We start from the raw sequence: 25419 nt of genomic DNA, 5'->3' as shown, positions 1-25419 counted from the left end.
ATTTTAAATTCAAATTAAACATCACCATTTCCAAATCATGGCTTTTTATGTAAAAATTCCTTTCCATCTTTTGGAGAAAAATGGCAGTGCTGCTGAAGTGGCACAGGCCCCCTTTAGTCATCAGAGACGCCGGCGAGTGTGGGTTGCCTTTTGTTTTACAGCCCAGTCTGCTCTTGTTGTGAAGTTTCAGCCCTTGTTGAAGGAGGAGAAAGAGGAAGTTGGCTGGAAATTACTCTTGCAATAAATACCTATTACTCATGGCAGATTTTGAGTAAACTAAAAGCCACATTTGATAACAGAATTTTCTTTGATTGGCTGGTTGGACTTTGCCCTGCCCCCCCCCCCCCTTTGAAGAGCAGTTCTGCTTAATGCTATATGAATGTTTTTCTTTATAGAACTCCCCCCCCCCCCCCAAACTTTTAAGAAAAATGATTACTTGAGGCCTGATTAACTTCCACAGGATCTACATTAATAAAATATCCAGCTGGGCTGTTATTTTGAAAGATTAACCTTGTGAATTGATACAAGTCTTGAGACGGAATGTTCGCCAGTGTTGTTTTTAAACAATGGAAAGAGTAATCAGGACAGATTAAAATCAGATTTAAATGTTTTAAGTATTGATTGAAAAAGATTAAATGCAAAGCACAGATAAGCTCCCAGCCACCCTGAGCCGTCACACATGGTTTTGTGTGTGTGTGTAGTGAGTGAAGAGGCTGAACTTGTCACTGAATGGTAGAAGCAAAGGTATATTGCAGATCTAATACCAATCTACTGGGTGAATGGATCCTCAATAAAATATCCTTATGATCTGCTACCTGTCTGTCTCTGAAAAGCGGTAGAAGATACAGTAGAACACAAACTCCAAGTCTAGTGTGAGGTAATGAAGGTTGCTTCAGTAAACATCAAGAAATATGCCCCTTCTGGCATTCTTTTTACTTGGTAATTGTGAAGATAAATTTCTTTTGGACATCACATCAGTGCTATGTCAGTATTTGGAACATTTTGGAGTTTTATGGAGAAAATATTTGGAAGAAAGCAGAGACAAAGAAGTGACCAGAAAGGTAAAGAGTGTTTTATACAAATATAGGTAAGATTACATAATTTTATACGAGCATAGGTAGAGTTCATTGTTGGCCAAGTAAAATTTTATCATGTTAAGTATTATTGAGATGAAAAGATATAGTGGCTTCTGCGATGTTATGTAGGTAACTGTTAGATTTACATACATTTGGAAATTCCACCAAAGAAGTCACTTTAACTAAGATGAACATGTGTTTTCATCCCGGCATTAAATATTACAAATGAATTGACTGTTTTTCCATTGAGCTTGTTAATAACTGTTCCCAAGAATTGAGCAGGGGGAAGGAGAATCATTCTAACACGGATGGCCCAAATTTGGCTTGGGTGCTAAGTTACCAGATAATATTACATGCCTAAATAACTGCCTGACTTGCCAGTTTCTAAAGGGTTCAAGGTGAACTATTTCTGATGACTTTTTAGACTAATTAGAAGAAAAACAAGGAGGGATTTTTGTAAACAAAGTGTGTGTGCTAAAGTGCAGTTGAAAATTACTGTAGTGCTTAAATACTGAGGAGACTTTTTTTTTTGTAAAGGCACTATACATGTTGGCAGAAATAACTTTCTCCTTACAATGTTTGGGTTGATATGTAATTTAGAGGCTGGCCTATTACTAAGGAAAGACATAAAAACAATTTTAGTACAGTGTTTTTAGTAAAAACATACACATGTATGTGTATATGTACACATACATACAATTATGTATAATTGTTGTGGATTGTAGTGATACATTAAAATAAAGAATAAAGACCATATGGGAGTTTTTAACTATAAAATACTTAAAATGAATTTAACAAGGTGGTGGTTATTTTTTTACCCAAAATATAATAGTTTGGAATTTTCCAGTGGTTGCCATGCTTTTTTATCTGCTTTATATTGATTTGCTTTTATGGAGTACCTAAATTTAAATAAAAATGGCATGTTATTATACAGAGTAATTGGTTAAACTTGGCTGTAAATCATCAAAGGAAGAAAGTTTTAACACAAGGAATAGGATGGTTTTATTTCTCCAGGAAAACAAGATTAGCTGGATTTTAAGAAAATCTGTGTTCAGGGGAGGCTACAAACACTGGTACAGAAGCATCACAGAATTGTCCAGGAAAAGTAGTTGGAATTGGGAGTACAAGATCACGGAGCATGTATCTTTGGAAAAATGCCTGGTTGCCTCGGTGACATGATTGAGGCATTCAGGTACTACGGTGACTTGGCCGTGGGAATCGTCCCCATAAACTTGAAGGGAATAACAAGGTTCTCAGAGCAACAAAGGACACTCTCTCTTGCTCCAGGGAAGTTCCAATGAAAAGGAGTCCTCATTCTGCACTTCGCTAGGTTTTAAGAAGCTTCAGCCCCTTGCCATGAAGGAAGCATTGCTAAAGAACTTTTATGATGCAGATACTTATGTTTACAACCACATTCATGTCTATTCTTTTTTCTCTTTATTTTCATATTTGCTCTGGAATAGACTTCCAATTTGTAATATTATGCCTGTAGGAAATAGGGGTACCACCAGTGTACCTCCCTTTCATTGTGATCAGACAGCAGTTGGGGTCCCTCATGTGACAGAGCTTGAGAATCTCTCCCTTTCTATTGGGACTGCTTTGATTACATGCCGTCTCCCTACCACGCCGAGCCCCAGCGCAGTCGAGGACTTGTGACCGGTTCATCTTGCTGTCTCTGGAGCCTGCTCTTGTAAGGCCCTCCTCACAAATGTTTATTGACTTAAAAATAATCGAAGCAGCAGTCCCTCTGTGATGTGAACAGTAGATCATATACACTCTAGCTGTTCTAGTTGTTATTTGTCTTTGCTGTGGTGGTCAGAAGCCTGGGAGAGGGTTTTTTATTTGTTTCGATCAGACGTCAACATATAAATGAATCTAAAGATGGAGAATAGTGTCTCTCTGTGTGTGTGGTGTGTGTCTGTCTGTTCCTGGCCCTGGCCCAGCAATTGGATAAAATAAGAACTTTGGCTCTTGGTACTTCACTCACGTAACCCATAGGAATCCCTTTCTAAGAAGAAGTGTCTCAGATCCTCTTTCCTGCCTGACTTCTGTTCCTTATTTTACTTGTAACCACTAGTCTCTTGAGCTAGCCTGGCCTCTCCGGTCAAGCTCGGTGGCTCTCACCCCCGTAACTCGGTGGCATGAGGGTGTCTCAGTCCTCTCGGAACGACGCCACTGCCTCATTCTTGCAGTCACCAGAAACACTTGCTAGTCTTCCTGATGGAAGAAAGGAAAGCGCATTTATTTTATTATATATCTTGTTTGTTTTGTTAATCCTTACCCGAGGGTATTTTTCCATTTATTTATTTATTTAGAGAGAGTGGGGGAGAAACATCGATGTGAGAGAGACGCATGGATTGGTTGCCTCTCACATGCGCCCTCGCCGGGGATTGAACCTGCAACCCAGGTATGTGCCCTTGACCGGGAATCGAACTCGAGACCCTTCGGTGCTTGGGTGGACACTCTAACCACTGAGCCACACAGGCCAGGGGGCAAGTGCATTTAAATGGCATCTCTAGGTGAAAGAAAAAAGTCACTCAGGTTATGTCTTTCTTAGCACAGTGTTAACTGAATATTCAACATAGCACATCCAGCAGAAATAAATGCAAGACACATGTGTAATGTAAATTTTTCTAGTTGGCATTTTTGAAAAAAGCAAAAATTAGTTTTAACAATGTATTTTATTAACTCAGTATAGCTGAGAGAGTATTTCAGCTTGTATAATCATATTATAAAATCAACATGTAATATAGCTAATGAGCTATTTTACATTTTTAAATTTACATACTAAATCTTTGAAGTTCAGCATATATTGTACATTTATAGCCACATCTCAATTGGGATGCTAATTTTCATTGGAAATACTTGAGCCAGTAGACTTACCTACCATCTGTACTCAGACTATTTCCTCATCTCAGGTGTCTCCGGGGCTCAGTGACCGTGTTTCTGTCACTTCCACGCATGGAAGTGATTAGTGCGCTCATAACCACTGAAGTCCTGGGCTGGCATTTCAGTTGGTACTGCTTTCTCTCTCCTGGCTCTTCTCCCTCAGCAGTGGGCTTGCTTTCTGTTCCCCCAGTGTTGCTATTCTTTATGGTTCTGTCCTCGCTATCAACTGCAGTCTCCCCTGATGATCCTCCCTAATCTCTGGGTTTAAAAATTCTTTCAGCCTGTTACTGAATTGCAAGTTCATAATTCCAGCCTGTAACTGCAAGTTCATAATCCCAGCTCTGGAGTTCCTGGCCTATATTTTTTGTCTGGTAAAAATCTCCACTCTTGCCACTTGTATAACCTTTGCGTACTTAAAATACAACGCATCCAAATCGGAAACCTGACATCTGACCATCTTCCATCCCATGCCTCCTCCCGACCAACCCTTTTCAGGTTCTTTGCTGGTTTTTACTACTGCCCCCTGGATGTCAGAATTGGGAAGCTGGAATCGTTTTGACCTCCTCTCATGCCTCCTGCTCGGCTCCCATCAGCATGTCTTCCGTCTGCCCCTTTCCTGCTTGTTGTTCATTACCTTTCTCCAGGATGGGTGCAGTGCCTTCCCAGCTGGCCTCCTTGGCCCTACAGAATCTTTCCCCTTTCCGCCTGCTAAAATATGTCTCGCAAGGACATAAAATATGCCTCGCAAGGACATCCTCGTGCTGGAAGGGAGCCCAAGCACAGTTTCCATGGAGAAGAGGTTTTGGAGACTGCCCTTCACCTCGCCCCATCGCTGTTTCTCTTCTGTGCTAAGCCTCGTGCCTGCCTGTGCTGTAGCTCTTCTTAGATTGCAGGGCTCTTAGTTTCCACTTCCTCACCTCTCATTCATACTGTTGCGTTATATTGTGGTTTGGGTTTCTCTGTCTGGATCTTGTCTCTAAGACTGAGCTCCCCAAATACATATATTGAGTCTTACTAGTTTGCCCAGTGTATTACCCAGCTAGGGCTGCTGTAACGAAGTCCCAAAGCCTGAGTGACACATTTATTGTCTTCCCATTCTGTTCTGGAGGCTAGAAATCCAAGATCAAGGTGTTCGTAGGGCCATGCTCCCTCTGAAGGTGCTAAAGAAGGATCTGTTCCAGGCTCCTCTTGGCTTTCGGTAGTTCCTTGGCTTTTGGTAGTTTCTTTACTTCAGTCTTCGTGTGGTGGTCTCCCTGTGTGTATGTATCTGTCTTTTCACATTTCCTCTTTTTATAAGGGTGCCATTCATATTGGATTAGGGGCCCTACTCTAGTATGACCTCATCTTAATTACACCTGCAATGACCTTATTGCCAAATAGTCTCACATTCGGAGGTAGTGGGGGTTAGGACTTCAACATGAATTTGGGGGGATGCATGATTCAACCCATAAAACCCAGTGACTAGCATGTTCACTGTAACAGTTGTAAAATGATCAGATGAAATAATTTGAGTAAATAGGACCAGAGTTTTATTTTACTTTAACTGGCATTATGTTTAAATAATAATAATAAAAAAACTTGTGATCTTGTTAACACTTTCCCATCTCTAGTTTTCTAGTATGTGCGTAATAGCTTTGAATTGTTGCCTCAAACGAGGCGGGCAGAGGATTCCAGTTCTAGTGCTGTCCTGATGAGAGTGCTGCCTAGTTTTCTATCCATTTAACGTAAGAGTAAACCAACAGGGACAAAGAATAGGAGCGAAGGAAAGATGTCCACAGAGTGTTGACATGGGAAAGCAGAGGGACCCGAGTAACCGAGCCAGCAGCCCAGAAGCAACTGATGCCTAAATGCAGGGGAAACGCCAACTAAAGCAACCTGATTTGGAGAGCAGAACTTAAACGAGGGATGAACAGCATCAAAGCCCTGAGTGGGTGAGGCCAGTAGCAGGGAGGGGTTGAAAATAGGAGTGATTAGCCCCTCAGTACCCCAGGAAAGGACTGACAGTTCACTCGTGGGTGGCTGGCCCAGCGGAAGGTGAGGCACAGGGAGGTAAAGGTCTCCCTGCCACGCCCCCCAGGTCCCTGACAGCCAGGCCCCTGTGCCCCAGTGAGGAACTGTAGGATTCCTCTCAGAAGAGGGGAGTGAGGGTCACTCGACAAGTCCTATCCATGTACAGAAAACTCCTAACCAGCTTTTTAGTGCTCCCTTGGCTTAGGATCACCAGCCATTTCAGAAACACCTTGAACATGAACAGGAACAAAACATGAGGGGAAAAGCTACTTGAAGACAAGGCAAGGAACAGATAAATACCTTTGGATAAGTTCTTGATATTTACCTCAAAGAGGAGAGGGTATTAATATCAATGGTACAATAGTTTGCAATTAAAGGGCTTTGGAGAATAAGGAAAGAGTTCTTGGAGATTAGAAACCTGATACCGAAAATTTTAAAAATCTAGAAATCTTTCAGAAAGAACAAAAAGAAACTAGAGCCCTGGCTGGATTGCTCATTTGATTAGAGTGTCGTCCCAATATCCAAGGTGCGGGTTTGATCCCTTGTCAGGGCACATGCAAGAACCAATCAATGAGTACACAAATAAGAGGAAAGCAAATAGATATTTCTCTCTCTCTCGCCCTCTCTCTCTCTAAACTCAATTTTAAAAATTATTAAAAAGAAACTAGAAAGGAAAAGATAAGAAAGGCAGAGGAGCGATATAGGAGGTCCAAGAGGAAGCCACTAAGAATTTGGGCCCAAAACGGGAAGCCCAGGACTGAGTCTGTCCAGGTTGATGTGGCCCCACTGAGAGCTTAGGTAAGCAAATGACAAAAACCCAGACCAAGGCATGTTATGTTCAAATTTCAGAATGCCAGGATTTGGTAAGGTCTTAGACTTTACTTACATACCGGGAAGGATAAAAAAAAAAAGACCTGCACAAAGGATTAGAGATTAGGGATTAAAGTGGCCTTACATTTATCAGCACCATGCTGGAAGCTATGAAGACAGTAGCTTCATGCCTTCAATTCTGGGAGAAACGTCTGTCCAGCTCACAGTTTAGTGCTTGTCCAAATTACCGATAATGTCTGTGTATAAAATAACCTGTTTTGAGAGCTGTCATGTTTGAAACTTGCCATTCACATACCCTTTCTCAGGAAAATGTGAGCTACTAAAAGTAGTCAAGAGAGAAGAGGGTCCTGAGTCAGGAAACAGGAGAGAAGTAGAAGGAATTTTCGGGATGGCTATAGTCACGGTGCCAGGAATGGTGGCTGCGCTCAGGCCTGGAGAATAATCTGTGCAGGTGAAGCAGAAAAGTGGGCCGGGAGGGCTGATGTCAAGAAACGGAATCGAAACGGTTGGATCACCTAGTGCGCAAGACTGCGCTGAAGGGGTTTGCAGAGCTGCTGACAGGCTGAGTGTTGGTGATCAGCGCCCATGAAGCCAAGAGGGGAAAGGCTCAGATGCTGCCTCTAAGGGGGCAAGTAGACGCTTAAGGAAGGAACTGCACCTCGTACATTTTCATGCTATGATAATGCAAATAGGGTTTGACTAACGGGGCAAGGGCACCAGTGTGGATGAACATAGGGTTTGCTGGTTTAAGAGGTACATCCTTTTGCCCTGGCCCGTGTGGCTCAGTTGGTTGGAGCTTCATCTCGTGCACCGAAGAGTCATGGGTTCAGTTTCTGGTCAGTGCATGTACTCAGGTTGTGCGTCCCATCCCCCATTGGGCTCATGCAGGAGCCAAATGATTGATGTTTCTCTCTCACATCGATGTTTCTCTTCCTCTCCCTTCCTCTCCAAAATCAATAAAAGCATATCTTCGGCGAGGATTTAAAAAGATAATAAAATAAAGTTAAATCCTTTTTTAATAGGAAGTTGATAATGTCTGAACTGAAAAGATGCAGGAACATGGCACGTAGTAGAGGTAAATGGCACACGAAAGGGCTAGCAGTGCTGCCTCTGAGGGGCGTGCTGGCCTGGGCTGGAGACTGCATTCTCCTGTGAGCCTCGTGTTTTGTGGCTTTTCAGGCTGTGTGCGTGGATTCACTTGGCAAAAAAAAAAATGGAAACTTGCCATATTGCACAAGTTTTTTTGTCATTCATTATTGATCTACTTGTATAAGGACTAATATAGTGTTAATCATTTTGAAATTGCTGCTGAGTAATCTCTGCTAATTGATACTAGTTTAACGAAGTGTCCCGAAGAAACCAGGAACACAGGCTATAAGGTCAGACGGGCACTTACTGGGTGTGAATGATTACCTCTTATTCTAGGTGCTGTTTCCAAATACTGTGCTTAGAAAAATAGATGAGGTTCTCCTCTTAAGGGCTTACATTCTAATGGAGGGAGCTGGGCAATGTAGATAGTTTCAGTTTGCTTGGGGGAGGAGAGGGGAAACAGCAACGGATTGGGGACTCTCCTCAGGAAGGCCCCTCAGAGGATGCACATTTCAGTCCTGAAGGAGGAGAAGGTGCCTGCTCAGGAAGAGCTGGGGAAGGGAGTTCTGGTGAGAGCCTTGAGGCTAGAAAGACCCTGGCTGGTGTGGGCACAAGGACCCAGAGGGTGGTGCTGAGCACAGGGTTGGGTGATGGAGTGAGGCAGGGCTTGTTTAAAGGGTGGGGATTCCTTGGAACAGAAGAGTGACGTGCTGAGATAATTCAGGATGCCGTGGAGAACGGCCTATAGAGGGCAAGAGTGTGGTCACAGCTCCCTGAGGCCCACCTGACCAGGAGAACAATAGTGCTGCTGTACTCCCCGCTGGGTGTGTTTGCAAATATTTACATCCGTCTTATTCAGTCTTTTCCAGTGTAGCTTTTCTTCCTCTCCTTTATGCATTCTGGTAGTTAGGTGGCTTGATCCTAGGGGGCCTGAGTAATGGTCCTGGTGTTACTGGAAAGGGGACCTGGCCCTGAGTGGGTCTAGTGTGTGGGTTCTCGATTTCGTGTAGGAAAGATTCACAGCACAAGTCCAGGTGATTTTGAGAGTACGTTTATCAAAACAGGACAGTGAATGAAGGAAGGGCTTAGCATAGAAGCTACAGGAGAGCCTACGTGGGGCTGCTTTGGCTCATTGGGAAGTCAGAGAAAAGGGGGCCTTGGAGACAAGTTCAGGGGGTTAGCGTGGGACGAGCTGCTGCTGCCCATTGCTCCCCTGGTTGCAAGTCTCACAGGGTCCCTTAGAGCATAGGAGACACATGCCTGTGGGGGAAGGAGACGGGGAAGGAAAAGGCTTGGGCATGCTCCTGGTAGGGAGAGTGCTTGTTGGGTCCTTTGTTTTGAGGGTTTTTAAAGGCTGAGAATTTAGGGGAGGATCTCAGTAGAATATTCATCAGCTTTTCCAGGTGAACCCTTTCAAGGTCATGGTCTCCACTTGCTGGTCAGTGCCAGAGCAAGGGGTCATTAGTCATTGCTGCTGGTCCTGGTTTCACCCACCTGGTTTTGCTGCTTTTCTGAGCCTGGAGCTAAAATACTACTGAGGTCTAGATGTTATCTCTAGGGAAGTGACCCTTCTGTATCTGGCTGTAAATTGCTTGGCCAGTTTGTTGAGCTGTCTTAGTTTCCCCATTCTACTTGCCAGGGAATTTTCCCAGCTTCTTACTAGCCTGCCTCAGTGGCAGCATGCAGTAAACATTCTGACCAGCAACTCATACTAGCCTTATTACTTTATTTTTTTAAATTGCTGATAATTACAGTAATGCACATGGGCATGGGTCCCAGACAGGAAGAATTACTCTCTGCAAGCAGATCTGGTGTGAGCTGATAATACAGCCTGTATTTACTTTCAAATTTAGATGCTGCATAAATCATAGGAAAGGTGCCTTAAGATGCCTTTTGACTTGCTTTGAACTTGGAGAGGTGGGGTCTTTCATATTTTTGTTATTTTCACGGTTTTATTGAATTTTAGAAGGTAAAAATGAGTTGTGACATCAAGATTAGTATCTGAATATTGCTTGCACCTTGTAAACATAGTTAAAACGTTTAGCAGAATAGCATATAGAAATTGCCACTTGTATTTTAAAATGGGAATTTGCCTCTTTCTGCCCTGTGAAAGTGGTTTTGGCAAATTGTCTTACTTTGTACTTATAAACAAAGAAAAGGGTTATTCACCTAAGAATTTCTGCCCTTTCTTGCCTTTTGGCATCACAGAACCTTAGAAATAAAGAGCTAATAATAAGCCTTTGGTTTTCATGAGCTAATAAAAACTAAGAAGAAAAATTTTGGAAGAGAAGGTTGTTGATTCTTAATATTACAGAATATTATTTAAAAACAGACGACCCATTTACTATTGCCCTCGTTTTACAAAAAACATTTTAAAACAAAAGGTGGAAAGAAAGTACTGTTAGAATTCAGGACCATCATTCCTCAAGAGGGAATAGCTGGCCGTTCTGTTGGCTTGGAGGCCTTATATTTGCACACAGGTAAGTGCACTGTAGGCCTGTCTTACTCTTCAGGAGGCCACTGAAGACCTGTTGGGGACCTTATAGCCCCCTAGTGAATGTTAGGGACCCCTGTTAAAACAGCAGTAAAAACCACTCTACACATTAAAACATGAATGTTTTCAGCTGCATGGGTTTGTTTTCTTTTCCATTTCAGATCTCTAATATTGGCCTTTCATGTTTGTGGTTGTAACATCTTTAAAAAAAAAAAAAAAAGATTTTCGAGAGGGAGGAAGGGTTTGGGGAGAGAGAGAGAAAACATCAATGTGAGGGATACATCCATTGGTTGCCTCCCATATGTGTCCCGACCAGGGATCGAACCTGCAACCTCGGTGTGTGCCCTGGCTGGGAATCAAACCCACAACCTGTACCTTTTGGTATATGGGATGGTGCTCCAGCCAGCTGAGCCGCCCGGCCAGGGCTGTGGTTGTAACATCTTGAAGTCAGATAGAGCTCTTCAGCTAAAGCAGATGTGTTGGATAGTTTCCCAACTTAACCTTGGTAAAATCACTAGGTTGAGTATTTATTTTAGTAAAATAGGTCTGTCTGAAGAATATTTAAAAAGGTGTAAATTATTACATTTCAAGTGCATGAAATATGCTAAAAAATTACCTCATTTTTAATGGCTGTGACTTAGTGCATTTAATAAACACAGTGTCATAGAGCTTCACGTTAGCCAGAAGTATCTTTATAATTTCTGATAATATTGCCAGGTTTGTGCTTGGAATTCCACAGAAAACCTCCCATCATTTGTGTTTCTATCATCTGACTCAGTAATGATTTAGAAAGAACATATTTAATTATTAATATTTAATCAGTAGTACTTCTGGGTGTTTGTTACTTGAATCATTTTACCATTGAAGGTTTAGAGAACACATCCCTATATAAATTCCCCCAGCCTTGCACACACTGTTTAGTACACTCGTAGTAAATAACTGTTTAAGTAATACTGGCCATTGAGTTAAAAGGTTGAGCCCAAGTTCACACCATTAAGATCATCTTACAGTAATAGTCAGGCCTCCTGGCTTTCTGAGCTCTGCGTTCGGTGTGACAGATTGCTGCTTGGCGTTGGAATCGTGCAGAATCTGACTCAAGGCAGCTGTCTGTGTTTCCCAGCCATGTTTCTTAGGTGTCAGGAGTTTTAGGAAAGTAGGGTTCTGTTGTAATGTAAAGCAAAAGCCAATGTCAGTGTTGTAGGTGCCGCTTACTGTAATACCTAAGACATGGGTAGTGCCATGTTTAGGCTGCACACAAGCGACAGCAGGTCGAGAGAGTAAGTAACTTCCCTAGGGTTGGAAGTAGAGGGGATATCCCTTAAGAAAACTCAGAGAAATAATTCACATAGTGCTCTTTTGATCACAACAGTGACTCAATAGTAACTGCAGGTTCGCGTTGACCTCACTTCCCTGCCCGTCGAAAGCCAGACCGGAGCCAGGAAGCCAGCAGTTCCCGACGGTTTTCCTTTAAATAAAGAGTAGGGCGGCATGAAATTGTTCATGTAAAAACGTGGCAGCTGACTTCCCACGGAATAAAAATGGAGCGCGTGATCATGGCCTGCTTTAGGCATGTGCAGCCGAGTAGGCAGACAGGAACGTGCAGTCCTCTAACCCCGTCTCCTGCTCTCCGGGACTTGGGGAGGGTGACGGTCATGGAAATCCCTGTGCTCCCGATTTAAGCCCCAGTCCCGTGTAACCGTCGCCACGGAGAATGAACCTTTGGGAACCAGCGCTGTGTAAGGATCCTAACATCCGAGTGCTTGCTCTGAGGTCAGCGTTGTGCTTGGTGCATTATCTTAATTTAATCCCCCAAACAAGCCTGAGAGGAATATGTAGGTTTTACATATCTGTTTTCTAGATAAAGAAATTTAAAGCCTCATAATAGCCCCCAACAGAAGAACTTCTACGTAACAAGCACCCTTTCAAGCACTTTGCATGTGTTAACTCGATTAAACCTCAGAACAACACTATGGCCTGTAGTTACTACTATCATATTTTGTAGATGAGGAAACAGGCGCAGAGAGGCTAGGTGACCTGGCAGAGGTGGCGCAGCCAGTCATTAATGGGGCTGGGACTCAGTCCTGCTTTGCCCGCCTCTGACAGCCCACACTCAGCCACCGCGTCGTGCACTTCTGAGATCAGTGGGAGGAGAAGACTGGTGGCTGGACAGGGCATGTCCCTAGTGTCTTCATACCTGCAGAAATCAGCTTCTTAGAATACCTATTTTATTATGGGAAACTGGAAAGAAACAGGAGCCAGTAAAGAACTTGAGAATTTTAGGTCCATAAACACTGTCCTGCATCTTTTTTTTAAAAAAGATAAAAATAATGTTTTTTGATAACTTCTTTTATAAAAGACTTCCCGCTCTTGTCTCAGAGACACATAGAGAAAGACAGACCTCTCTCAAATCTTGGTACTTGGATCCTTACCAGTGTCATCCAGACGGACAAATTACCATGATCCTGTAAAAAGCTTAGGAGACAGTCTGAACCACTTCCAGTCTTGGAAATGATACCTCATTTGTACTTTAATGTTTAGAGCTCTAATAAAAGCAGCAATTATTTGTATAAATTACTGCCTATGAAAATATTACCTACCAGCTGGAGTATGTCCGTGGGAGGATAATGTTCTCCCCTAACCCTAATTCACCAGCTTCTAATGAGAAGTTCAAATGTAAAGAGAGGTCAGTGATTTGCAGCTGGTGTAATGCGAACTGTCATTTTTAAGAACAGGTTTTGCTTCATTTGCTGCTGAAACTGGAAAATGTGGAAAATGCTTGACAAAAATCCTGTTATTAAATAGTGGGTTGAAATGTTTGAAGCTTGGATTTTATTTTTTTTAACTTGAAAGCTTCCCTTTTGTACAGCTGATGAAGATACTCTAAAGGCTTCAAACTATAGGCACCCCTTTGACAGTAACAGAAGTTACTTATGTCTTAGGCTCTGGGCAGAATTGTATTAGTTTTCCCATTGGAGAGAAATCAGACTCAGTATTTGTACACATGGGATTTTAGCACATTAGAATGTGTGCTCATGTGTTCAGAGTAGCAAGTTTTTCAGGTATTGGGCCTGTTCTGGTTGGTTTTACTTACTAGTTGTCCTCTTTTCGACAGATTGAAACCCTGTAATCGCAGTTGAAATTCAGGCAGGTGATGAACAGGATTAAAAAACCAAAACCAGTTCATTTTGAACTAATTTTGGAGTTAAAAAAGAGTTGCAAAACTACTACAGAGAGTTCCCCTATACCATTAGCCCACCTCAGTATTAACATCTGACATAACCATAGTGCAGGTACCAAAACTGGGGCATTAACACTGGTACAGTACTGTTAACAAACTTACAGATCTTACTCCAATAATTACTCTGGTTTTCCCATTACTGTCCTTTCCCTGCTCCAGGACCCTGCTCAGGCCCCCACTTTGCATTTACTTGTCATTTCTCCTTAGTCTTTTCCAGTCTGTAACAGTCGCTCAGTTTTTCCCCGAGCCTTTCCTCATTGGTGTTCTTCAGTGTCTTATTGCTGGTAAGGTTAATGTTGGTGCCTCCACTGTGAAGTGATTTGTCTCCCTTTTTGTAGTTAGTAAATATCTTGGGGAGCTACCTTGAAACTATGGATTTTTTAAACTTTGTTCAATTAAGTAAATTTTAAGTACAGGTTTCTGGACACAGATTTAACTCATTTTAATTTATAAATCACGAAGTAGCATTTACCACTTTAGACAAACAGGAATGAATTAGTATAGAGGGTTTTTGCATCCTTTAATAGGTTGTCATTTTACTGACTTTAATTTTTAAAAACAGTGCTGTGTCTTTCAATATCACGGGCATGCGGGTAGTAAGTAGATGTCCCAGAGGCGCCTACCACTGCTGTATTGTTCAGCATTTATAAGAACTAGAATTGTTCTAGCTTGACTTCCAGGGTGAAGCTTGGACACCTGAGAGGCTGTAATGCAGTACCTTCCTATCCAAGGAAACATGATTCACTTAATCTTCAGAAAGCTGCAGCTCGCTCCACAGCAGGCACTCTCACAAACCCTGGAGCCAGATTAGATCCTGGGCAGTAGCTTCAACTAGGGAGGAAGTAATGGGCTTGCTTACTTTCTTGGATTGGGAGCACTGCCTTGGTCCTGAATGGCTTTGTGAAAGGAGGTAGGGCTTAGGTAGGCCCCGGGGTTGCACTCTAGAGGTGGTGATTAAAGGGCTGGGGATAAGTTAGGTTCAGACTTAAATTTATTTATTGCCTTAAACCGTTTCAGGTTTTCAACCAACTTACTAGAAGCACTTTTTACCAAGTTGAATTTCTGTCCTTAGATAGCTAAACTCTTCCCTGATCCAAATTAATGAAATGGAATTTCTTATTAAGAATGAATTATTAAGTAAAATGGAAGCACTGGGCTAGGAAAGCAATTGATGTAATTTGTTTTCAAAGCCTTCAAAGTGCTGCAACGTGCATAGATCACAAGCACTGGCTTAAGTGCCAGAGCTGGGGCATTAATTTTCTTTCAGGAGTGGATTCCAGGTTCACAGGATATCAGAACTGCTGACTTGGCAGTGAAGTCCCATTTGTAACATGTTAGATTAGGAAACAGATTGATTTATACGTTGATGTAATGGATCAAGGCACAGTGTGCGCTTAAGAAAATGGAGAGCCCATTAAATAAGAGCATTTTCAAAGTAAAGAAGTACAAACAGAACAGAAAAGATCCTGTTATACTCTAGATAAGGTTGGGGTATGTTTGATTAGTTGATTCCTCGACATGGTCCACAGAGGCTTTTTATATTTCAGATGATACCTTCTTGAGAGTCTCTTATGACCACAAGGATTAATCTTTCTGAACTCAAAAGTGAATCACTACAGCATATTAGCTGTCTGGAATGATTCCAGTTACTCTCCTTTTTCTTGGTGGTAACTGATGTGAGGAGCCGTTGCTGCTTAGCTGCCTCTCCCTGTTGCTTTAACCTCTGGTGTTTCAGATTCTCTTTAGGGAAGATAACGCTGACCATCTCCGCACAAAGAGCAAATGCACTTCCCGCTGCTGTGCTGACCTCAGTGGTTGACCCGCACACTGAACATTTATGCAGTTGGAACTGCTGCGGTCGGTTAGCGAACAGCCATAAGGAGTAACACGTTGGAGCATCACCTTTGGTGCCGATGAGGGGCTGCTGCACAGTTTTGGCGCTCCACAGCTGTGGCTTGGGCGACCTCACAACTAACTGACCCTGTGTCCTACCTGTGTTCATTTTTGGAATTTAAGAGGTAAATCCTCCTCCCCCCGCCACTTCCCACTTGAAAGATTACACAGCACACCCAAAATTCTATTTAATGTTAAAAGTATACAAGGCCAGCCCTGGCTAGTGTGGCTCAGTTGGTCCCATGTACCAAGAGGTCCCTGGTTCCATCCCCGGCCAGGGCATACGTGCGCATTTCAGGCTTGATCCCCAGTGGGGGTGTGTGCAGGAGGCAGCCAATCCATGTTTCCCTCCCTCCCTTGTTCTCTCTCTAAAAATCAATAAAAACATTATATGTGTATATATGTATATAGATAGATAGATAATAGATATAGCTAGATAGCTAGATACATGACCACAGACAGAATTTAGGAAATACTGCTCAGGATCTTTCAGATTTAACTGTGGTGGTTCACGTATAGCAGGTTTATGAAGCTTTTTGACCTGTCAGTTTGGCTTTCTTGATTACATATTTATCCTGTCACCCTGGATTTTTTTTCATTTACTTCCGTCTGGCCTTTTCAAGAAGGGAGGAAAGAATTTGGGGAGAGCACTGGTTTTAACACGCTAAAGTGTGCCTGGGTTTTCTTGCCTTTGTCTCTGTGTACCGACTTACACATGCCCATTTTCCTCCATGCCGTAATCCAGGTTTCTAGCCGTGATCCTTAGATACGGCTCCAAAAGAAGGTTGGCCCCCACAAGAGGCGTTTTGGTGCCTGTCTTGAACTCGTTGTGAGAATTAACACATTTGTCGTGTGCATCCTTATACCGTTTAATAATTTCTTTTGATTAAACACTGTTAGTGCTCCTTTTCCCAGATATCTTTAAATGCGCTTTTCTTTCTTTGGAGGAGATAGGACTTAATACCAATCGGTAGCTTCACATGCAGTTATACTGAAGGCATAGGATCTTCCCTTTACTTTAATAAATGGTTGTCATCACAGTAGTAGGGTTACAGTCAATTCTAGTCAATACAGTTGCTAACTGTTCTCCTTTCTGGATTTAATAAGTGGTTTTCGACCCAGATTGATCTAGGCAACGTTTCACTTCCACATTCCTTTTCTCCCCTCGCTAGCCAGCGGGTGGTGTGCTGCTTTCTCCTGTACTAGTAGAAAGCGGGCTAATGTTTCAAAGCAGAATGTGTAGGATGGTAAATTTGTCCTGGAAAAAAGATCATAATGTATTTCAAAATCTAATGTAGGCTCCTGATTGGAAGGACTGTTCATGTCTGTGTCCCCCTCAGTATAGGTGAGTAAGAATTACTCAGAAAGCGCACATTCTCCATAGGCTTCAGCCGGGCCTACCCTTTCCTTTACAGGAAAACCATTTTATGTTAATTGTTCTTTTTAAAAAGAACAGTGTAGTAGCCCTGGCCAGGTAGCTCAGTTGGTTAGAGTGTCCTCTGATACGCCAAGGTTGCAGGTTCAGTCTCTGGTCAGGGCACATATAGGAATCAAGCAATGAATGCATAAATGAGTGGGACAAGAAATCGATCGATCTCTCTCCTTTCCTCTCACTAAAAAAACCAGCAGTATAATAGACCATACAATCTAACCCTACCCCGCCCTCCAGTTGTAACATTTTTTTAAAAGCTATTTCATTTTTATTTTGAACAAACTTTCCATTAGGAAGGACCACAGACCTCCACTGTGGCTACAACCACCAGTGTTGGCATATTTCTAGATGTTGGGGTGCCCGTGGTTTTTCCTAGTGCGAGAGACTTAGCATAGGAGCCTTGCTGTCATCACGCCTAGATGTTATTTCTCACCTGTAACTTGTGAGTTGTTAATGGCTATGACCTTTCACAAACATGTGAATACTAGCCAAAGAAAGACTTTCTGCAATAGTTTATTATTCTTACCTACCAGGAGGGAATTGTTTATGAAGTGCCTTTCAGTGCTCTGGTTCCATGAATGACGCCATCACTTACCAGCACTGCCGGACGGGACCTCCTCCCCATCTCCCAGCCAATCTGTCACCAAGACTTGCTTGTTTTGCTCTCCGGGATCTCTTGACTCTCCACCACCCTCTCTTAGCCAGGCTACCACGTCTCTCGGACTGTGCACCTCCAGCTTCCTGAGCCATTCCCCTGCGTGCACTCTCGGTTCCTTTCAGTCTGTTCTTCACCCTCAACCAGAGAAAGCATCAGAGCTGCGTTTGGAAAATACTAACTTTGCCTAAAACCTCTCCACATTCCAGTGATAAAGACCAAAGTCCTGTTGGTCTGCAGACTGTCCAGTCTTGGCCCTGCGAGCCCCTCCTCCCTTCTCTGCCGCTCTCCACCTGCCCCCCACTGACGATGCCCCAAGCGCTGCTCTGCCCAAGTGCGTTCTCTTCAGGGGGCTCCCTGATCGCCTCGTGCAGGCCCAAGGCAGGCTCCCGTTTTATATGCTGCTTCAGCGCCGTGTTCTTGTCCCCCTCAGGGTGTCTGGCATGTGATGGCACTTTCTTGGTGTGTGGACTGCTGCACTAGACCAAGCACCGTGAGAGTGGGGAACATAGCTTTTTGCTCACACTTGTGTCTTAGGCATTTAGCTGGTTGCTTTGCATAATAGCTGCTGCTCAATAAAATTTTGTGCGCGTTGAGTAAAATTATTGGAACTTTAGACATTTTATGCTTTTGTGGTTTGATGTATTAAGTGGATTTGCTTGTAACAGAGACCACAGTTAGGTTATAGATTCCCAAGTCAGAAGTATCTAGCTGGGGAGTGGGGGTTACCTTTCACTTTGATCATGTACATCCAAAGGTCATTTTTCATTGTGGCCTCGCTCCTGGGAAAGGATTTGTTTATGACATAAAAATAGTTACAGTGAAGATTTTTTGAAAGGTCGGTTCTGTCACCAACAGCTGATTGACTGCCTTTGTGCCAGCCTTTTTGGAGTAAACCTGTTTTTCGCCCCCCTTTGCAGGCTCTTGCAGCCAACACTGGAACAGGATTTGCTGTCGCCGAGCCTCAGATTGCAATGTTTTGTGGAAAGTTAAATATGCATGTGAACATTCAGACTGGGGAATGGGAACCTGACCCTACCGGCACCAAGAGCTGCTTTGGGACAAAAGAAGAAGTCCTTCAGTACTGTCAGGAGGTAAGAGTGTTGCCAGAAACTTAAAACCGCTTTGTTTCTGGGTCAAACTGGAACCCATTTGCCTTAGAAATGGATATTCTGTCATTCTCTTTTGACCTAAGACCAAGTTGCTAGTGACTGGCGCGCGGGCCCTTTTGTTTTCCAAGCCTTTATGATTGAGGCTCCTCGGGGGCTGTTGATCCGGGTGCTGTGAACTTTCCTCCGGGAGGCTCAGCAGCGGCTCCCCCTTGCTATGGAAGACGTGAAACAAAGCATGTGCTGTGTATGCTTGTGGTTTCTACTTGCTGTAGATGATCAGCTCAGGTCATTCAACTTGGTTTGGAGTCAAAACTTGACCTAGGAAAGGATACAAGATGTTTGAACTTTCTTACCGAGACTGGTGTATAGAGCCAGCGCCAGATCTTTATTCTATAATTTTATTAATACATTTCCATAGGCTTGAACTCAGCTACTTACACACACCCTGCAGGAGGCCCTGATGCCTAATGGATTAATTGGGCTGAACGCTTGCTGCGTTTGTATATCCTTAAGCAAAGGTTCCTTTCGCATTTGTAGTCAGAAATCCGCCTGTCTCCAGAACAGTCATCGTTACAGTATCTTTTTCCTTGAAGAGTTTATCTGGAGCCAGGGGTAGCCAGTGGAACTTAGGTTTGCACAGGGTAAGGAAACACCGAGTGGGCATGAACACTCACCCTTATTGCGAGGGAGTTGTCCGTCTTTTACGGACCAGTCCAGTTACTGAGTGTGTGCTTTTCCCGTGCAGATGTATCCAGAGCTACAGATCACCAACGTGATGGAAGCCAACCAGCCGGCCAGCGTGGACAACTGGTGCCGGAGGGACAAAAAGGAGTGCAAGAGCCACATGGTGGTTCCGTTCAAGTGTCTTGGTGAGTGTCCTTAGATGTTCTTGGGTACGTCTCAGGAAGTGGGGCCCCTCATTTTCAAATTTAATTTTCTCTTGGCTCACAGTGAAATATCTACATCTGTTAAGAACCTGAGGGATACAAGAATTTATTGTGGGACTTTACCTTTTGAATATTTATTGCTTTCTGTGTCAATAATTGACTTGTCTTCAGTGATCACTCACTCCCCCCTCCCATCATGGGCATCCTTCTGTTTTTTAAGGGTGAGTCTTTTCCATGGCACTGAATGAGTGTTGCCCCCAGGGCAGCCCCGCTTTGCCCCGGGTCACAGTAGTGAGTGGTACTGAGCAGCCCATAAATGCAGCATTAATATAAACATTCTGGGTAGTTCTATAGATGTACGTAAGTTTAGCCATGAATTTAACTTTTTCTCCTCCCTTCTTTAAAACCTTTCCTAAAGTGGAATACATTGCTTTTCTCATTCTCACATGTAGCAAAATAACAGGAAGAGTCAGCATCTGAATAACAGTATTTAAAATACATAGCAATTACTTTGTTTTAAAAATACTCAGTAAGGGGAAAGAGGGACAGTGCCTGTGCTTAACACCATTTACTTTAAAATTGAGAATCATGCAGTAGTGTGAGACTTGGAAAAGTTTTGTGATGTGGTTTAAGGATGCTCTTCTGTTCCATTTGGCTCCAAGAAATCCGCGAGTATGAGGTTTCATTCATTCTCTATAAAATTCTCAAACTAAATGAAACAGTATTCTTGACTGTGTGTAGACAGATAGTACTTGGAATTATTTCTTTCTCCACATGCAGTTGGTTTTCAAGCCAGGCCGATCTCCCCCTTGAGTGTGGCTCATGTCCATATTTAGGGGCGCAGAGGCACTCCAGGACGTTGCAGCAGACTCACGGGCAGTGTGGGATGTTTGGCTTTCAGGGGAAACATCTGTCCCAGACATCCGGGAACTGCTAGCTGGGGGAATTCGCATTTTCAGCATCTGATCGTTTTATTCCTTTCTGTGACCTTGTGTCTTTGTTGATCTGCATTCGTGGTTCCTGTGATAAAAAGCCAGCATCACACAAATCACTGTGGAAGAAAAGGGTGATGGTGCTTAGTCGATTGCAGCGTTGGAGGAGTTGTGCCGGGAGGGCCCCGCAGGCCTAGGGTGTTAGGACACAAGTACTTTATTCACTTGCTGGCCTGAACTACTTGTCTTTTGGGCCTTCTTTTGGCCTGTGGGTGCTGTGAAAAAAATTACTGAGACACTCGGGGTGCTGTGACTGGACGGTTGGGGAGGCTCTGTTTCTGGTCCCCCTGCTCTAGCTCAGCCTCCGCGCGTGCCTCTCAGGTCTGTCGTCCAGCGCGTTGCCCTCTGACCTGGACTGAAGGTTGAATTGTCTCTCCTGCACATACAACCCTTTAGTAGTTCTTCACCTAAAAAACAATGTTTAATGAAGCTCCTTAGCATGGGTTTAAACTCCGCGTGGCCTTGCTTAACTGTGCTCTTTTCTACAACATCTCATGACTCCTGGCCACTTACCATCCATCCAGTTCTCATTGTTTGGAATGATTTTCTATACTTAACTTTACTTGGGAAGTTCTCCATTTAAGAACGCCATTTATCTCAGGGGATGCTTCCTTTAAAGGAAGCTGGTTTTATTTTCTATCCAGATAACCAGATTTCTGAAATTCTCCATGTCGTTGCCATTCCACCCATCGCACTGTTCAGTCTGATTTCTGTTTGTGCATCTTTCCAACCTTGTCGTAAATGCCTTGAAAACACTGACCCTGCTGTAGCTTTTTGTCCCCTCAGCACCATGCAGAGCCTAGAACATAGGATGCACTCGGTGATAATTACAGGACAAGACCCCTGCCGTAGCTAGTACACAGCAAAACAATGTTGCTTTGCTGCTTTATTTTCAAACGCTATCGTTTGAATTTATCAGTGTCCTACAGAACCAAGCAGCGAAGTGATACTCTCGTTGATGTAACGCACAATGACATTAATGTCTTTATGTAACTCATAAAGACAGTTTGACCATAAAATACTCAATACCTTCTTCATATTGTCACAAATAAAGCATCATACGGTCTCTGATGTTACTTAATTCAGACAGTTATTCACGTTTGCCCCAGCATTCACGTGGCAGCTTTTTAACCAGTAAATAGAGCTACCCATTTATATTTTTAAATGAATACAGTTGCCTGAGCCTAAGTTAGTGAGAGACCAATGACTGAAGTTTAAGGGAGGTAGTCGGAAAGAAATACTGCTGATTCTTCCTTGTTGTCATTTAAGCAGTAGATTTTAATGTCTCTCCCCTCTCCCCACCAAGCCTCCCCTTAGAGTACCGGGTAGAACTGACACTGGTTAACAGTCGGCACGGCCTTCTTCTACCACAGATTCCTCAGAAAGCCTTTAGTGATAGACTTTTAGAGTTACACTTGCCTTTTTAAATTAGAAATAATAACAATTTAAAATTAATTTGACATTTATAGAATGGTTGCAAAAATAGTGCAAAGAGCTTATATTTCAGATTTTCTAACTTTTGACATTTGGTTAATATGATAAAAAATTTTTTTTTAAATATATCTTTATTGATTTCAGAGAGAGGAAAGGAGAGGGAGGGAGAGAGATAGAAATATCAATGATGAGAGAGTCATTGATCAAGCCCGCAACCCGGGCATGTGCCCTGACTGGGAATCGAACCCCGATCGCCTGGATCCTAGGTCCACGCTCAACTGCTGAGCCACACCCGGCCGGGCAATATGATGAAATCCTAACTACTAGTTTTTTTGTTTTCAGCCATTTAGGTTGCAGAGATGATGTCCTTTTATCTCTTAATATGTATTTGCTAAAAACAAGGACATTCTCCTAAATAACTGTAGTGTAATCATCAAAATCAGGGAATTATCATTGATCCAGTATATAACCTACAGACCCTCTTCAAGTCTTGCCTGTTCCAGTAATACCAGGATCTAATTCAAGAGCTCTTGTTGCATTTAGTTGTCTCTGTAGCCTTCCCTTATCTTTCATGACCTTGACATTTTCACAGAGCATAAATTTTCAACCTTTTTCATCTCATGGCACACATAAACTAATTACTAAAATTCTGCAGCACACCAAAAATATATCTTTTTTTGCCGACCTGACAAATAAATAGGTCTAATTTTGGTTCTTTTGCACCAAATGGCTATTGTGTTTTCTGTTGCCATTTTTTTATTTGACAGTCTGAGGGAAAAGAGGTCAGTGCCCCTGACTAAATAGTCAGGTATTGCATGTTTTAAAAATTCTTGTGGCACACAGGTTGAAAATCACTGTAATAAAATATAGGCCAGTTTCTTTGTAGAATGTCTTGCAGTTTGGGTTTGTCTTATGTCCTTTTGATTGATGCATTTTTTAGGGTAGTGTCACAGAAATGGTCTCGCTGCATCAGATTAGTAGTTTCCCGATGTCAGTTTGTTTCATTACTGGCCCTAACTTTTATCGCCTGGCTAAGATGGTGTCAGCACTCATTTATTTCATTATGGACTCGCTGTCGGATTTGGCCAGTGGGAGCCCCTTCGTGCTGGTTCCTGTGTCCTTTACCATGTCCCTGTCGTTCTTTGAAAGCTTCCTTACTTTCTGGTACAAAAAGATCTAGGCTCCTCCTGCATTTTCCCTGCCCCACCCCTGGACTCAGCCATTTCTCCAAGAAGCCCTGGTTTCATTTAGTGGGAAAGAATATTTAGACCCCAAGGCCTGGGCACTCGGTGTGCTTACGGCTATGACGGTGTTACTGCTTCTAGGCCCACTCAGGAGAAAGAGCTAAGAAATAGGTATGTGTACATTACATGCACACACAAATCTATTTTCTATATATATGTGCATGTATTAAAAACAGTGAGCTCATATTGATACCTACAATTCCATTATCTTCAGTATACTTTTTAAATTTTCTCAATATCCCCTATAAATAACAGTCTCTCTGCTTTTTAAGTGTAGGTTCGTTGAGATGTAATTCACATACTATGTAAAATCACCCGTAGTTTAATAGTTTATAGTATATTCACTGAGTTAATGTAGCCATACTCAGTTCTTTTAACATACAAACTGTACTGGTCCTTTTATACGTATTAAGGTAAATACTACATGTTGCTGTGAAGAGATGGTAGTGTGGTTAGCTTCAGCTCTGAAATTCCTTTTAAATATTGCTACCTAGCAAACCCAAATCAAAGACAAGCCAGAAGGGTGGGGAGCTGGGGGAAATAGGGCATGCTTATATTGGTTGGGTACCTCTATTAATTGGTTTGGATGTTCCAGGAGCCTTATCTATGTACTCAGGCACTGTTTTTTTTTGTTTTTGTGAGGTTGAGGGGAAGGATGTGTCTTGATATGGATGCCTGAAAGCAGTTTGAGAATGAATTTAGGTTGCTAGCGATGTTTGCATCAGATCTGATGCCACGCTGTCTGTAGACATCTGTGTCCCCGTCATTCAGCTCTGTTCTCTTCTGAGAACGTGTATAATTACCCATCAGTGTGATTCTTTTAACTGATATTTAGTATATTTGGTGAGAAATACAGTTCAGGCTCCTCAAAATGAACATTATATTTCCCATTACTACTGATTGCCTCCTGCTTATCTCTAAAACTTTATCTGAATAAATAGGAAGACCCGAGTAGGACACAGCCAGTGGTGTGTGTCGAAGCAAGACTGCTGGTATTTGTGGGGAGCAGTCGGTCATCTTTGATGTTCATGTGTAGACTGGCTCTGTTGCTAAAAGAAGAGAGCGTCACAAGCCCAGGACAGGTTTTGTGTTTGGTTATTTTGGAAGGAGATCAGAACAGAGAGTGTTACTGTGATGTGAGGACGACTGCCACAGGAGGTTTGCATAACCAAGCGTCGAGATGCAGTCTTCAGCAACTGCACCACGGTATCTTGGAGTGGCCCACTCGTCCATTGCAGGTGTCTGTTTGCAAGTCACCTTCTACCTTTGAATTTGTGACAGCTCATCAATAGTTCACCTTCTTCCCAGTGTGAACGCTTCTGCGTGGCGTATGTTTCTGCTCATGACAATTATTCTAGGTCTTGAACGTCTCAGAGCCTTATTTACCTAGACGTCTTCTAGGGAGGGCAACGAGACCTCACAAAAAGTTGCATTGGGTGGTCAGGTTGATTTTCTTGGTTTACTCTCATTACAAAAGGATTTCTCCCATTTGCTTACAGCTTCAGAGTGTTCCATAAATAGTCTTACTATTTGCAGCTGGAGAGTACTTTTGCAGTGGGTTTATTTATAATAATGTGAGTATTGGTTGGTGTTGGGAGCTTCTCCAGTGGGTAAACAGCCTTATTGTTATTTTGAAAGGAATTTCAGCAACTTTGAGAAAGCTTTATTGTTTTACTTTTTAAGTAAACATTTATTGAACATCTATTATGTGCTTCTCTCTTAGGGATGATACATACATACATCTTTGAGTAAAAGGCAAACTTCAGGACTTAACCAGGCTGAAGGAGGAGGGATTAGGGATATGAGGTGTATACAAAGCTATAGTAATCAAAACAGCATGGCACTGGCATAAAACCAGACAGATCAAGAGACTAGAAAGCCCAGAAATAAATCCATGTCTTTATGGTCACTTAATATTTGACAAAGGAAGCAAGAACCTACAGTGGGGTAAAGACGGTCTGTTCAATAAATGGTGTTGGGAAAATTGGACAGATACATGCAAAAAAGTGAAAGTAGATCACCTTCTTACACCATATACAAGAATAAACTCAAAATGGGTTAAAGACTTAAATGTTAGACTCAAAACCATAAAACTCCTAGAAGAAAACATAGGCAGCAAAATCTCAAAGGGAAACAAAATAAA

General features: G+C 42.6%; 1 protein-coding gene across 4 annotated transcripts in view; it reads left to right on the top strand.

The window, feature by feature from the left end:
* Nucleotides 1-25419, top strand: part of APLP2 (amyloid beta precursor like protein 2) — a 65543-nt gene that overhangs the window by 14769 nt on the left and 25355 nt on the right. For all 4 annotated transcript variants that reach the window (XM_081123381.1, XM_081123380.1, XM_081123379.1 and 1 more), the window contains exons 2-3: nucleotides 18528-18701; nucleotides 19465-19588. In XM_081123381.1, the coding sequence (XP_080979507.1) occupies nucleotides 18528-18701; nucleotides 19465-19588 (298 nt within the window). The remainder of the gene's footprint in view (nucleotides 1-18527; nucleotides 18702-19464; nucleotides 19589-25419) is intronic.

The sequence above is a fragment of the Miniopterus schreibersii genome, assembly GCF_964146895.1.
Source record: "Miniopterus schreibersii genome assembly, chromosome: 20".
NCBI classification, from domain to species: domain Eukaryota; kingdom Metazoa; phylum Chordata; class Mammalia; order Chiroptera; family Miniopteridae; genus Miniopterus; species Miniopterus schreibersii.
This window is presented reverse-complemented; position numbering and strand designations above follow the sequence as displayed.